We start from the raw sequence: 16,213 nt of genomic DNA, 5'->3' as shown, positions 1-16,213 counted from the left end.
TAGGGGGCGCTCTGCCAGAGCTGTAGGGAAATCCTGGGACTCTGAAGTTCATTGCCAGCCTTAAGGAGAATTGTTGCCAAAGCTGGAGGCTCACAACTGCTCAGCACCTTTTAGAAGTCTCCCACCCTCACCTCTCAGGGGTCACAGCTTTTCAGCAGCAGCTGCCCCATGTTTGAATGAGGGGATAAGAGCAGGACAGTGGAAAAGCTGCTTAGAAGCCATCTGCAGCTTCCTTTCCCTTACCTGTTGCTGAGCCCAGGACACGGGCAGGCAGGGCAGCCACGGTGCTCTGACCTGTTCCAGGTTCCTGTGGTTTTGGGGCTCCCAGGGTGTTATTGGTCTTAATCCTCTGTGTCTTCTTCCTTCAACTGGTGACTCTGGCATTTTCACGGAATTGTAAAATCAGAGTTGGTGAGGATCTAAAACGTTTTCAAGTCCAAACCTTCCCTCCAACAGAGATTCATCTGCTGAGGCATTCTTTTTTTTGAGACAGAGTCTCACTTTGTCTCCCAGGCTGAAGTGCAGTGGCTCAATCTCGGCTCATTGCAGCCTCCACCTGCCAAGTTCAAGCTATTCTCCAACCTCAGCCTCTCCTGTAGCTGGGACTACAGGCAACATGTAGCCATGCCTGGATAATTTTTGTATTTTTTGGTAGAGATGAGCTTTTACCATGTTGGCCTGGCTGGCTTGAACTCCTGACCTCAAGTGATCCCCCTGCCTCAGTCTCCCAAAATGTTGGGATTATAGGAGTAAGCCATCACACCTGGCCTGCTGAGGCATTCTTAAGCTTTTTTTGGGTCATGGATCTTTCTGGGTACCAGATGAAAGCCCTCTCTAGAAAAATGCACATATGTACCAGATTTTGCATTTGCTTTTAGGGAGTTCAGAAATTTTCTGTAGCTTTTCCCTGGACCCTGATCAAGAGTACTTGCTTTGGCTGAGCGTGGTGGCTCACACCTGTAATCCCAACACCTTGGGAGGCTGAGGTAGGCGGAATCCTTGTGCATAGGAGGTCGAGGCCAACCTGAGCAACGTAGTGAGGACTTGTCTCTACAAAAACATTTAAAAAATTAGCTAGGTGTGATGGTGTGTGCCTGTGGTTCTAGCTACTTGGGTGGCTGAGGTGGGAGGATCACTTGAGTCCAGGAGTTCAAGGCTGCAGTGAGCTGTGACTGTGTCACTGTGCTCCATCTTGGGTGACAGAGCAAGACTCTGTCTCAAAAATAAAAATAAAAAAAAGAGTACCTGCTGTATAGCATTTATGATCCTTGGCTTTCTGGCCTCCATTCATTCATTCAGTCCACAAATATTTATTAAGCATCTACTATAAGCTAGGTGCAGTTTTAGGCGTTAAGAATACATGAATGAAGAGAAACAGACAAAATCCCTTACTGAACTGGACATTATATTCTAGTCAGGGAGAACATACAATCAACAATAGACATAATAAGTAAATTATGTAGTATGTTAGAACAGGATGGTTATTCATGGAAAAAAATAGAGCTGATTTGGAGCTAATTGGTATTGGGGCACATGGAGGTGGTGGATTAAAGTTAAAATAGCTTGGTGTTTACATAGTCCATGACCAAGGAGTTCTCTGATAAATTAGGTCTTCATATTTTTAGACAGGTGGGTTATATGAAAGTTCTGTCTTTACTGAGCCAGAATCCACCTTCCTGTAACCTTTTTTGTATTCTGTCTTGGACACCCAGGATGTTGTTCTTTTTAATATACTTAATACTTTCTTAATACTTTTATTCTTTGTTTTGTCCTGTGCATGAGAGAAAAACGTCTTCTCCGTTTTCTGTGGAGAAACCCTTCAGCTATTTGAAGGTGGCTCTTCTGTTTTATGTACATTTTCTCTTTAGGTAGATGTGTCCTCCCATCCTCATGTCCCTCAATTCTTCTTCACATTTCATGGTTTCCAGTCCTTCCAGCACCCTCTTTATTCTGCTTTGGACACCATCTGGCTTGTTAGTGCTGCATGAAAGAGGTGCCTGGAAGAGAAGGAACTTTATAGAACAGCCCAGAATAGAGTGGAGCCATTCTCTCCCATATCGCATGTTGCCTAAGTTAGCATTTGCCTTTTTAGTGACAGTTACCACCGTGCTGATTCACACTGGGCTTGAGGTCAGTGCACATCTCTGGGCCCTTTTCACATGACCCATGATCAAGTCAGGCTTCCCCCATCCCGAAAAAGTGCAGTTGTAATTGATTTTACCTAAAGGCAGAAATGAATATATATAAGCAAATACATATATGCATATGTATTTATTTTATTCAAAAATTAAAAAAAATTATATATGGCTTTTGCCCTGTTAATAGTTCAGAACTTTCTTATTTACTCAATGGCTCCAGGAGACTGGACTGAATTACACTCAAGATTGTTCTCAGTTCACAAGGTTGAGCTTGGTGGCGCTCTTACATTGCCAGCCTCCTGCACACAGGGCGGGAGACCTTTCTGTATCACACACACCATCTCTTTGGTAGAGCAGGACCTGTCTGATTGTTCGGATACCTTCAAGCTACAGGAAGAGCTTTAGAGTCCTCTGTGGTTGAGTTCACGCTCATCTCAAGGACCGTATACTTTACTCATCTCTTGGGAATGACAGGCGCTAGCAGGTGTTCTCACTGCTGCATCCTACCTATTACTCTTAAAGCTGGACACTTAGGAAAGTTGTAGTGCCTTATCTTAGGGCTAGAGAAGGAGTTGGTGCAATGTAGGAGGACTTTCTTCCGAGATTTTATGAAGCAAAACTACTTCATAGCCAGATATCAGAAATCAGCATGTAACATCTCATGTGAGAAATCATCTTGCTGGTTTTAGTTCATCTTCCCAACCTATCTGGGTCTTTTGGATTTATGACTGTCACTCCATTAGCAGTTTTTCCTATCTCTTATTCACAGTTTCATATAAGTTCAAGGTTTTAATTCTGTAACATGAGTCTAGAGAGCTTTTTTAGATTACACAAAATTAGTCAGCATTCTTTAGCAAATATTATTCAATTGACCAAATCGTTTCATTCTGTTTTTTTTTTTTGAAATGGATTTTCACTCTGTCGCCCAGGCTGGAGTACAGTGGTGCGATCTTGGCTCACTGCAACCTCTGCTTCCCGGGTTCAAGTGATTCTCCTGCTTAAGCCTCCCCAGTAGCTGGGATTATAGGTGTGTACCACCACACCCAGTTAATTTTTGTGTTTTTAGTAGAGATAGGGTTTTGCCATGTTGGTTAGGCTGGTCTCGAACTCCTGACCTTAGGTGATCCACCTACGTCGGCCTCCCAAAGTGTTGGGGAGGCATGAGCCACTGTGTCTGGTCCATTCCATTCTTAGTTTATACTTTCCCACCTTATTCACTAGGTGAAAGACTGAGCTGAAGGCATTGCTGAAACCTAGACTCAGTGTGTCTCTGACTCTTCCCTGATCCAGGGGTGTGTTTGTTTGAAACACATCTCAAGGCTCTGTGTAGACTGGCCATGGCTCCTTCTCCAGACTTCACCTGGTTCTATTCTCCTCTTGTTCCTGCTCATGCCATACTGGCCTGTTATTTCCTCAAATGCCTCAGTCTTTTTCTAACCCCAGGACATTTGCACATGCTGCTTCCACCTCTACCTCTTGCTAACCCCTCTTCATCTTTAGCTTTGATATGACTCCTTCAGGCAAGCCTTCCTTGACTTCCCAGACTAGGTCAGGTTACCCCTTGTCATGCCATCACAGCATTCTGTGATTTAGTAATAATTTGTGTGATTATCTTGTAATGCCTGTCTCACTTACTCGATGGAGTTCCTGGGGAGCAGATAGTGTATCCTTCTTCTTCATTGTTTTATGCCCAGGACCTAGCACAATATCTGCACATAGAAGGTGCTCGGTAAATACCTTTGAGCAAATTGTGTCTGTTTCTTCATTTGTAAAATAAGAATAATAATAATAGTACCTAGCTACCTTATCAAGTTGTTGTGAGTGTTAAATGAGAGAAATATGAAGCACTTAAAACAGCACCTAGCACAGAGCAAATAATCAATAAATGTTGGTGTTATTTTTAAAAGAATACATAAAAAGGAAAATGATGTATTTATTGAGTATCTACTATATGCCAGCAGTTCTTGACTGTTGATCACCGATTGAAAGCAGCAGGCTTATCACCTGTGAAGCTATGTTGGTGCCTTTCCCTCCCTCCCTTCCTTCCTTCCTTCCTTCTTTCCTTCCTTCCTTCCTTCCTTCTTCTCTTTCTCTCTTTCTTTCTCTTTCTTGCTTTCTTCCTTTATCCGTTTCTGTTTCTCTTCCTTCCACCTTCCCTCCCTTCCCGCCTTTCCTCCCTCCCATCCTCCTCCCTTCCCCCCTTCCCTCCCCTCCCCTCCCCTCCCTGCCCCCCCCTCCTCTCTTCAGAGAGCCTTGCTCTGTTGCCGAGGCTGGAGTGCAGTCCCGAGATCACAGCTCACTGCAGCCTTGAACTCTTGGGCTCAAACTATCTGTCTCAGCCTCCTGAGTGGCTGGGATTATAGGCGCACACTACCATGCCTGGGTAATCTTTTAAAAAATTACTATGAGATAGATGTCTATTTAGTAGTTGAGCCTAGACTTTTGCAAGGGATTAATAGCCTATTTACTAAGGGGTTGGTGTCAGAATTTCTCTCTCTGACCCCTGTGTAATGTGAGAACACTCGCACATGTTCAGCCTTCTGGCAGGGTCTACACTGCTGTCTGTAACTGCTCAAAAGTCTTGTCTATAGGCTTTTGCCGCTTCTGAGGGTTTAGGTCATCTGACCTGAAAACTTGAAGTCATTCAGAAAGTTTGAGGTTTTCTTCTTGAGGTTTTCTCCAACTCCTGAGCTCAAGTGATCCACCTGCCTTGGCCTCCCATGATACTGGGATTACAGGTGTGAGCCACTGTGCCTGGCCTACCCCATAGATTTTAGACAGTTGATTGTCTTTTAAGATTAGGAAGCCATTTTCTTACCTCTCAATATGAAAAAGTGTTAATACAAGTACCGTACAAATAATTGTGGCCTCTCACTGTGTAAACATATAGCTGTCTCAAGCTTTCTGGGCCTAGGCAGGTTATAAAATATTTGTGAAGCAGTGAGATGTGAGGCATAGACAAGAGAAGGCATGATGGCGAGTGGACCGCTCCCTTCCTGTCTGCCCACCTACCCTAGCCCCAAGACATTCAGATTAAAAAATGGGAACCTGAGTGGGACTCCCAACCTTGCTCTGCTTCAGCTTTCTCATCCGTTCTATGGGCTAATAATATTTCCCTGCTTCCCTCAGACCACATGGAACCACATCTGGGGCCTGAGTCAGTCCTTGAGCTGCTGTTTCTCAGGTCCTGGTCTAAAATAATGTCTATTTGTGTTGCAGATCTCCTACCGATATCTTATTATTGCTCTCGGAATCCAGCTGGACTATGAGAAGGTACTGTGTGAAACTTTCTGTGTTATGCTGGCTTATCTATGCTGAGCAAATGCTGCATTTAGTTGGTTTATTACATTCATTTGACAAGAAAGGGGTTCTAAGAAAATATCTTACGGTTTGATTTCTTGGCAGTTCTCTTACAGTTTTAAGGAAGCCTTCTCTAACAGTCTGTCAATAATAATACTGATATATTCTAGCTGTAAGCTTTAATCAGAGTTCAGCATGCTCATGCTTAATGATAATTCTTGCAAAACAGCAGTTTTCTTTCCACATTTGTAAGAAAGCTGCCTTTCTATGTGACACTGAGTTGGCTATATTGAAGATTAAATTTTCCTTTGGAGTAGGATTTAGATTGTAAATTTTAAAGCAGACTTTAAGGCAGGCGTCCCCAAACTTTTTACACAGGGGGCCAGTTCACTGTCCCTCAGACCGTTGGAGGGCCGCCACATACTGTGCTCCTCTCACTGACCACCAATGAAAGAGGTGCCCCTTCCTGAAGTGTGGTGGGGGGCCGGATAAATGGCCTCAGGGGGCCGCATGCGGCCCGCGGGCCGGGTCATAGTTTGGGGACACTTGCTTTAAGGGGTGGAACCCCAGCAGTTAGTTCCTCAGTTGCTGGAGGGACATCTGGGTTTTGTTGTGTAGACGCTGGGTTTTTAGTATGAAGTAACGATGCAGCCGAAATGCCCCCCAGAAGTTCCTCGGGTCTCCCTTTTCAGTAAGCTAGGGAGCCAGATGTGATCCGACAGTTGTGAGATTCAAGTGTATTTTCTAAAACATAGTGGAGTAAATCGGTAAATATTATCATTTCCAGAAGCTTGTTGGGGACTACAGGTAAATAGTTGGAATACAGGAAACATCTGTACTAACCGGGTCAAGAGCTTCGGGAAGGTCAGAGTTGGCCCAGTAAGCATCTTTGAAGTGTGTTTCTATGTAAATAAACCTGAATTGTGACATATCTGGGGGAAGGTAGTGAAAATGTCTTGGGATGTGTTGTGGGAAAGTTCAGAGAAGCAACAAGTTGTTGTGACTATCGTAAGATGATTTTAAGTCATGGTGCCATGGGCCATGAGTCTGTTAGAATGACAGGCAAGCGACCAAGGAGACGATATGGAGAAAGGTGCCTATTACAACTACTTTCGAGAGGTCCATCCCTTCCAAAAAAGCCCCCACGGTATTGGCCGAGGAAAGGCAACGCATCTCTGTGGTACTGTCTTCCCACAGCCCCAGTGTCATGTAAGAAGGACTGCAGAGGCCAGTGCTCAGAGTTCATAGCAGCCTCTTGTAGCAAACCACGTCACAGTGGTGTGATCTTGGCTCATTGTAACTTCCATTTCCCAGGTTCAAGGAATTCTCCTGCCTCAGCCTCCAGAGTAGCTGGGATTACAGGTGCCTAGCACCACACCTGGCTAAGTTTTATATTATTATTTTTTTTTTTAGTAGAGATGGGGTTTCACTGTGTTGGCCAGTTTGGTCTCAAACTCCTGGCCATAAGTGATCCACCTGCCTCAACCTCCCGAAGTGCTGGGATTACAGGCATGAGCTACTGCGCCCAGCCAGGAGTCAAAAATTGATTCTTTACAACTGCTTGTGAGAAAGGCATTTTTATCTCCACTTAATAGATGAGGAAGCTGAGGCTAAGGGGATGTAATAACTTAACCATGGTCACTGTGCTACTTGGGACTCTGATTGAAATTCAAGGAAACTACTCAGGTTGGCGTAAATAAAAAGTGGAGATAACCTGTTGAAAATACTGAGATGTTGCCGGGCGCGGTGGCTCAAGCCTGTAATCCCAGCACTTTGGGAGGCCGAGGCGGGTGGATCACGAGATCGAAAGATCGAGACCATCCTGGTCAACATGGTGAAACCCCGTCTCTACTAAAAATACAAAAAAACTAGCTGGGCGTGGTGGCGCGTGCCTGTAATCCCAGCTACTCAGGAGGCTGAGGCAGGAGAATTGCCTGAGACCAGGAGGCGGAGGTTGCGGTGAGCCGAGATCGTGCCATTGCACTCCAGCCTGGGTAACAAGAGCGAAACTCCGCCTCAAAAAAAAAAAAAAAAAAAAAAAAGAAAATACTGAGATGTTTCTGAGACACTAGGGCAGGGATGTAGGTGGGCCTCTGGCAGGGCTGGAGCTCTTGGACTGAGGCAACCTCTTTTTGTCCATCTCTCTCAGCCTCTTTCTCAGGCCAGCTTCACAGGGTCTCTGCAGCAGGCCGTCCTGCCTGCCGGTCTACTCTGTGTGATAGGATAGTCCACAGCTCCCTAGTTCCCAGCCTGTTGCTGGAAGCCGAAGGGAGAGTCACACCTCACCACTTTCCCTGACTCTGCCTTTCCCTCTCTGCCCTCTTCTCTACCTCTGTCTGCTTCAGCATTCCCAGGGAAGCCACTTGGACTGAATGAGGGGTCAAAACCACTCTTTACACAGGTTTTCCTGAAAAAAAGCTTGGTTACCACTTTATGACACCTCTTCAATAAACGACAGCTTCTTAAAATTAGAGAAAAATAATGAAGGTGGTAAGACATCAACTGCTTGTTTATCTCTGGGACAGTGAGGTTTGCTTTGGGAACTAGAAGATATGCCGGTCCTGTGAGAAGACCCCCAGGCAGGTAGGCGGAGGCCTTGGCATCTGGTTCTTTAAGATTCTGGGCAGGGCTCCATCTATTCTATGGGCTAATGATATTCCCTTGCTTCCCTCAGAGGTACCTGGTGAATATCCAATGTTAGCATTGATGTGAAACTTTGAAAACATTAAAATGCAAGGTTATTTTATATTAACAATGATGGTTATTATTATTGAGACTGCCAATGTTACTACTATCTAACTGTATCGGGTGAACAGTAACAGAGGAATAGTTGCTTTAAACAGTGAGTGTGACTAAGTAATGAACCCAGGCCACTGAGGAGATGAGAGGATTCTGTTTCTTGAGACTTCAGAGATAGGTATCTGGAGTGACTTTGGAGGTGGCCCGGAGAATGGCCTGGGGAGGCTCTGAAGGACCAGCCCATCTTGATGACTGTTTCTTGATTATTGAAGTTGAACCTGCTCTTGCTAAGAACTAGGGTTATATCTCTTTAACTTAGTCTGTGTCATCTTCATTGTGCTCCATGAGCCTTCTAACATTTATAATAGATATCCAGTTGATTTTTTTTTTTTTTTTTTACTCTGTCACCCAGGCTGGAGTGCAGTGGTGCAATCTCGGCTCCCTACAACCTCTACCTCCCGGTTCAAGCAATTCTTCGGCCTCAGCTTCCCGAGTAGCTGGGACTACTACACGAGAGTAGTAGTAGTCCCAGCTACTCGGGAAGCTGAGGCAGAAGGAGTGTGCCACCATGCCCAGTTAATTTTTATATTTTTAATAGAAACGGGGTTTCACCGTGTTGGCCAGTATGGTCTTGATCTCTTGATGTTGTGATCTGCCCGCCTCAGTCTCCCAAAGTGCTGGGATTATAGGCGTGAGCTACCGCACGTGGCCCCTCCAGTTGATCTTATTGGCAGTAATAAGCTAACATTTATGGGATACTTGCCATGTACATGTGTCCTTTACATGCATGACCTCATTAACTTCTGCCCACAACCCTGTGAAGCAGGTACCTTATCCCCATTTCACAGATGGTGAATGCAAGATTCTCAAACCTGAGAGTGCATCTGAATCACCTGGAGGGCCTGTTAAACGGATTGCTGGGGCCACCCCCAGAGTTTCTGATTCAGTAGGTCTAGAGTGGGGCCTGATAATCTGCATTTCTAGCAAATTCCCAGGTGGTGCTTATGCTGCTGGTCTGAAGACCACACTTGGAGACCTACTGACTTAGAAGTCTGAGGTAATTTATTCAGGGTCACAATGCTAGTAAGTGGAAGAGCCAGGACTCAAACTGGTATGTGGGATTCTAAAGTCCATGTTTTTAGGTACCTGGCTTTACTCCTTTCCCTAGAGTTTGGTCTGGTACAGCCTGATGAAGGGTGAATTAAGTTTCCTATTCTTGATGATATAAATGGCTATTGGTCCTTCCAATTGTTCTTTCGAGTAAGGCAGCTGGTTCTCCTAAAAGGAAGGCTGGCTGATGTCTTGTCCTCACTCTGATGGTGGGAAAGTTTATATTCAAATTATATTCTCAAGGCCAGAGAGTTGGAAGGTTCTTCTGACTGAGCCGATTCTGCAGTTTGACCGGTGACCACAGGTGCCACACTTCTGGTCTTAGAACCCTCACCCACCTGCCTGAGCCAGGAGCTTGGGTATTGGAGGGTAATGATGGTACTGAAATATTTGAAAGGTTGTAGAAATGGCAAAGAACAAGGACTCTAAAGACATTTGTGCTTTTGTTTAAAAAAATTTTTGTGTGCTTTGTTGCAGATTAAAGGCCTACCTGAAGGTTTTGCTCATCCCAAAATAGGGTCGAATTACTCAGTTAAGACTGTAGAGAAGACGTGGAAAGCTCTGCAGGATTTCAAAGAGGGCAATGCCGTCTTTACCTTCCCAAATACTCCGGTGAAGTGTGCTGGGGCCCCTCAGAAGATCATGTATTTATCAGAAGCCTACTTCAGGAAGGTATGCTTCCTTTCCAGGGATGCAGATGAGCAGGGCAGACAGTGCTAATTCACTGATTGCAAGAATTCCATTTTCTCTCTCTCATAATCCTTTTTTTATTTCTAAATTTTCATTACATATATACAAAATTACATAATTGGAAATTTACAAAATAGAAGAGTAAATCACTCGTAATCTAATTGCCTTAATAAAGCTGCAGTTATCAATTTGACACGGCTTTCCAGCTTATTTTCTGTATTCTTTTTTTTTTTTTTTTTTTTGAGACGGAGTTTCGCTCTTGTTACCCAGGCTGGAGTGCAATGGCGCGATCTCGGCTCACCGCAACCTCCGCCTCCTGGGTTCAGGCAATTCTCCTGCCTCAGCCTCCTGAGTAGCTCGGATTACAGGCATGTGCCACCATGCCCAGTTACTTTTTTGTATTTTTAGTAGAGACGGGTTTTCACCATATTGACCAGGATGGTCTCGATCTTGTGACCTCATGATCCACCCGCCTTGGCCTCCCAAAGTGCTGGGATTACAGGCTTGAGCCACGGCGCCCAGCTCTGTATTCTTAAATATGGTTACAGTCATAATGTACATGCAACATTTAGATGTATTACATAATATTAAATAGTATTTGTTACATACTTTTAAAATGTGTGTATAAAAGTCTACTGGAGAGATATGTTGGAGATTGTTTAGATATTTCCATATAATTAGACAGTTAGTTACAGGTTGCTCATTTTTATCCATAGTGCTATCAACTACTTCCACTCAAGTTTAAGGTCATGAATATTTTCTCTCCCTTTGGTGTACATTTAAAAAAATATAATAGGCAAAAATGCCAATTTTAAAAGCAAAAAATGTTCACATAGAGCATTTTTTTTGTTTTTGGTTTTGTTGTTGTTTTTTTTTAAATGGAACCTCACTCTGTAGCCCAGGCTGGAGTGCAGTGGCACGATCTCGGCTCACTGCAACCTCTGCCTCCTGGGTCCCTGTTCAAGTAGTTCTCCTACCTCAGCCTCCCAAGTAGCTGGGATTACAGGCACGAGCCACCATGCCCACCTAATTTTTGTATATATATATATATTTTTTTTTTAGTAGAGATGGGGTTTCACCATGTTGGCCAGTCTGGTCTTGAACTCCTGACCTTGTGATCCTCCCACTTCAGCCTCCCAAAGTATTGGGATTACAGGCATTAGCCACCACATCCACCCTCTCATAGAGCTTTAACCCTTCATGGAAAGAGATGTTTGGGCAGGAGGAGTCGTTCTCAGCATTCTCCAAATGCCCTCCGTGTAAGAGCAGGTGTCTGTAGCTCAAGAACACCTGGTTTGAACTTGTGGGGGAAGCTGTTCTTGCCCTCCCTGCTCTTGCCTGGGGTGTGACATTTAGTTTACCAAAGTGTGGCGTGAGACAGTGGCAGGATTCCAGGCAGCCCGTAGTCCTGTACAGGGACATATGGGAAGATGGGTGGGGAAGAACAGGCTGGGGAGTGGTTGGATGTGTGCACGGAGGCTGGGACTGGGCAAGACCTTCCCCCGAGTTCTGTAAACAGCAACAACCCTGTGAGGTGTGGAATTAAAGACAGTCCCAATAATCATTTCTGACTCCAAGAAAGTTCATACTGGGTCCTAAAGGGTTGGCACAATATTTTGTGGCACTTACCCACCTAACTTCTTCATATGGTGAGATCGAGTGAGCAAGTCCTGAAAGGAGCCAAGCAAAGAGAAGCATGAGAAACCAGCTGTTCCTTCTGTCCTGGAAACTTCCTTTGTGTAACTCTTTTCTCTCAAGTCTTGGATGGCCTGAGAGGAAGGTTCTCTTTCGAGTGCAGTAAGATCTTTGCATTTGAGAGATTATTGGTTTCTATGAACAATACCAAGAAGGTAGAGACTCAGGGTTTTTCTTTTTGTTTGTTTTGTTGCTCTTTTTAGTTTATTTTTGAGACAGTTTCACTCTGTTGCCCAGGCTGGAGTGCAATGGTGCAATCTCGGCTCACTGCAAACTCTGCCTCCTGAGTTCAAGTGATTCTCCTGCCTCAGCCTCCTGAGTAGCTGGGATTATAGGTGCCTGCCACCACACCCAGCTAATTTTTTTTTTTTCTTTTTTTTTTGAGACGGAGTTTTTGCTCTTGTTGCCCAGGCTGGAGTGCAATGGCGCGATCTCGGCTCACCGCAACCTCCGCCTCCCGGGTTCAGGCAATTCTCCTGCCTCAGCCTCCTGAGTAGCTGGGATTACAGGCACACACCACCATGCCCAGCTAATTTTTTGTATTTTTAGTAGAGACGGGGTTTCACCATGTTGACCAGGATGGTCTCGATCTCTTGACCTCGTGATCCACCCGCCTCGGCCTCCCAAAGTGCTGGGATTACAGGCTTGAGCCACCGCGCCCGACCGTATTTTTAGTAGAGACAGGCTGGTCTTGAACCATGGTGGCCAGGCTGGTCTTGAACTCCTGACCTCGGGTGATCTGCCCGCCTCGGCCTCTCAAAGTGCTGGGATTTCAGGCGTGAGGTACTGCGCCCTGGAACTCAGTTTTGCTCACTGCTATTCCCTTAGCACCTAGGACAGTATCTGGCTAACTCTAGAACTTCGTGAAATATTTATTAAGTGAACGAATACATGAATATATGAATAAATATTCCATTCTGCTCTATTCTGTCTTGACCTGGACTTAACCGTCACCTCTGGCCTTCAGTTGAACAGTGCCCACAGCCCCCGACTCACGTGGGTACTTAGTTGTAGGTCATGGGCAGAACAAAAGGAGGAGGCAGTGGATTGGTCTACCCATCGCCCTGCCAGGGTATAGTGATGGCAAAAGCTAGCAAGATATCTGCTGAGGGTTTTAATTCTTGTCTAGATTTAAAAAAGAAGGCAGCTGGAGTCATGCTTTGGTGTTGGTGGTTTTCTTATTTTTCTCAGACAGGGAAGCGATCCAAGGCCAATATCATTTTCAACACTTCTCTTGGAGCCATTTTCGGGGTTAAGAAGTATGCAGATGCCCTGCAGGAGATCATCCGGGAGCGGAACCTCACTGTTAACTACAAGCAAAACCTCATTGAAGTCCGAGCTGATAAACAGGAGGCTGTTTTTGAAAACCTGGACAAACCTGGAGAGACCCAAGTGATTTCAGTGAGTGGTGAGGTTAAGCTGTCAGCCTGAAACATTGTCTGTTGAAATGCTGAAATGCGCCATAGATACACGAGGCTCACACCACCCTGTCTGCCATCATTGTGTGCCGGGGAAGGCTGGGTGAAATGAGCATCTTAGGGAAGTGATAGGGTGAGAAGGTAGGCCAAATGGGCAGGGAAGAGAAAGACGTAAGAGGCTTTGTCAGTGGGAGGTGAGAAGGCGTTGTCAGCTGGTGCCAAGTGAATTTTTGTCTTATTCTTTGACTCAGTTTTTCCTCGCATCGAATCACTTGAAGTAGCCAAAATATATTCCACAGCTTTGGTTATTGTGTAGAGGTAAGGGAGGGCTTCCTTGCGTACAGGATCTGGGGATTGTCTCAACTGGTGGCATGTGAGAAACAGCCCTGCTTGTGAGCAGAAAGTAACTCTGTGGGTAGTTCAAAAACAACAGGGATTGGCTGGGCATGGTGGCTCACGCTTGTAATCCCAGCACTTTGGAAGGCCAAGGTGGGCAGATCTCTTGAAGTCAGGAGTTCGAGACCAGCCTGGCCAACATGCTGAAACCCTGTCTCTACTAAAAATATGAAAATTAGTTGGGCATGGTGGCACGTGCCTATAATTCCAGCTACTGGGAGGTTGAGGCAGGAGAATCACTTGAAGCCAGGAGGTGGAGGTTGCAGTGAGCCGAGATTACACTACTGTACTCCAGCCTGGGCAATAGAGCGAGACTTTGTCTCAAAGAAATAAATAAAAAATAAAAGAACAATAGGGACGTCTTTCACCTGTGGAAGAGGCTGCCTTTAAAAATATTTCCCCTTAAAGGATCTAGCAGAGCTACCACGTTTCTTGGAAAGATTTGGCCTTTGTTGTAGGGGGTTGGCCTTTGTGTCTCAGTTTCTTCTTCTGTGAAGTGGGAACAGTACTTTCTGGAGGTGTTATGAGATTAGGACCAAGATGTAAAAGCATCTGCAGAAACATGCATGGAAGAATATTTGTTTGCATCATTCTGGCAAAAGCTGTTGCCAATGACAAAGTTTCACAGAGTCACATTTTATTCATTCAAATTTTTCAAGAAATGAAGGGTTCCATGAAAAGGAATTTTGAAGTGAACCAAAGACTAGACTTCTTCTAAACTTCAAAACTTCAAATTTTAAGCTTTTTAGCTCAGCTCGTTCTAAAATGTATTGTATACATCTTTTCTTTTTAAAATAGTATACTAAAAATTATTTGAAATGTTACTGATTATTCAGGGTTATAATTTTAAAAACTTTTATTTGGAAATAATCTCAGGCCAGGCGCTGTGGCTCTTGCTTGTAATCCATAGCACTTTGGGAGGCCGAGGTGGGTGGATCGCCTGAGGTCAGGAGTTCGAGACCAGCCTGGCCAACGTGATGAAGTCCCATCTCTACTAAAAATACAAAAATCAGCTGGGTGTGATGGTATGTGCCTGTAATCTCAGCTATCCGGGAAGCTGAGGAAGGAGAATTGCTGGAACCTGGGAGGTGGAGGCTGCAGTGAGCTGAAATTGCAACACTGCACTCCAGCTTGGGTGACAGAGCGAGATTCCATCTTAAAAAAAAAACAAAAACAAAAACAAGAAATAATCTCGAACTTAGAGAAGTTGCAAAAATAAAAATAGTACAAAGAAAATTGTATATAGCTTTTACCTAGATCACTTACAGACTTCTATCCCATTTGCTTTAGCTTTGTTATTTGATCGTTTTCTCTCATTTTCCCAAAGGAAATTTGCGTATATGATGCATCAGGTCTCTTTAGCCCCAAATACTTAAGTGTTAATTAACTAGGAGTGTTCTCTTACATAATCACAGCACAGTTATCAACGCAGTAATTAGCACAGATGCAATATTTTAAGGAAGGAAGGAAAGAAGAAAAAGGAGGGAAGGAACGAAAGGAAGGAAGGAAAGAGGGAGGGAGGGAGGAAGGGAGGGAAAGAAAGAGAAGGCCAGGGTGAGAACTAATGTTCAAGAGAGCAAGATTCGGTAATCCTCTTGCCCTCTCACATCACAGATTCTGATATGCCAAACATTTGGCCCAATGAGAATGACTGATAGACTTGCTGATGTGCATGTGGGGCAGGGGAGGTGTGTATATACTTTTCTCGTGACTGGCCATTCAGTGTTCAGGCTGTCATTCAGATTGGATAGGAAAAAGTTGGTGAGAAAGGAATGGAGAGAGCAGGATCCCTGGACTCCCTGGTTCCCAAACTCCTTGGCTGTCACTTGCAATTATATATAATTTTTGTATTTCTTGCTTCATTTCCTCATGCTGTCATCCTTAATCTAAAGTCCATGTGGGAAGGGGAGAATGCCGAGCATCATTATATAATTTCTTCAACTGTCCCAGCCATGTTGTACATAGATATGTCATGTTATTAGATAAATAAATAAATAAAAATATACATATATATGTATATATTTATTTATATTTATTTATAAAGAAAAAGTAAGAAGGAAATATTTTAACCTACTATTTGTATTCCAGTTTAGTTGATTGACCTGACTGCATTACAGCATTCTTTCCTCTCCAGTGCAGGACTCCGTCTGCAGTCAGAGATTGCATTTAATTGTGATGTCTATTTAGCCTCCTTTAACCTGGGACATTTCTATAGCTTTTCTTTGTCTTCTATGACGTTGATATTTTGAAATAATACAGCCTTGAGGCCGGGCACGGTGGCTCACGCCTGTAATCCCAGCACTTTGGGAGGCCGAGGCGGATGGATCACTTGAGGTCAGGAGTTCGAGATCTGCCTGGCCAACGTGGTGACACCCCGTCTCTAAAAATAAAAAGTTAAAATAAATAAAAATTAAAAATTAAAAAATAAAAAATAAAACAAATAAAAAAGAAATAATACAGTCCTTTCTCCACCACTTTTCTTTCAGTAGAATGTTCCTCATTTTGAGTTTGTCTGTGTTTTCTTGTGATTAGTTTCAGGCTCTGCTGTTTGTTTATTTTTGAGAGAAAGTCTCACTATGTTGTCTAGGCTGGAATGCAGTGGCGCAATCTCAGCTCACTCCAACCTCTGCTTCTCAGGTTCAAGTAATTCTCCTGCCTCAGCCTCATGAGTAGCTGGTACTACAGGTGCGTGCCACCATGCCTGGCTAATTAAAAAAAATTTTTTTT

The 16,213-nt window shown here is 44.2% G+C and overlaps 1 protein-coding gene across 2 annotated transcripts in view; it reads left to right on the top strand.

Annotated features, from left to right (window-relative positions):
- The window catches only part of SQOR (sulfide quinone oxidoreductase), a 51,906-nt gene that overhangs the window by 21,976 nt on the left and 13,717 nt on the right, over positions 1–16,213 (top strand). For both annotated transcript variants that reach the window (XM_010339504.3, XM_003928897.4), the window contains 3 exons: positions 5,358–5,411; positions 9,765–9,959; positions 12,864–13,073. In XM_010339504.3, the coding sequence (XP_010337806.1) occupies positions 5,358–5,411; positions 9,765–9,959; positions 12,864–13,073 (459 nt within the window). The remainder of the gene's footprint in view (positions 1–5,357; positions 5,412–9,764; positions 9,960–12,863; positions 13,074–16,213) is intronic.

The sequence above is a fragment of the Saimiri boliviensis genome, chromosome 2 (genome assembly GCF_048565385.1).
Source record: "Saimiri boliviensis isolate mSaiBol1 chromosome 2, mSaiBol1.pri, whole genome shotgun sequence".
Classification (NCBI taxonomy): domain Eukaryota; kingdom Metazoa; phylum Chordata; class Mammalia; order Primates; family Cebidae; genus Saimiri; species Saimiri boliviensis.
The sequence above is the reverse complement of the archived record's forward strand: the minus strand, read 5'-3'. Positions and strand labels throughout refer to the sequence as shown.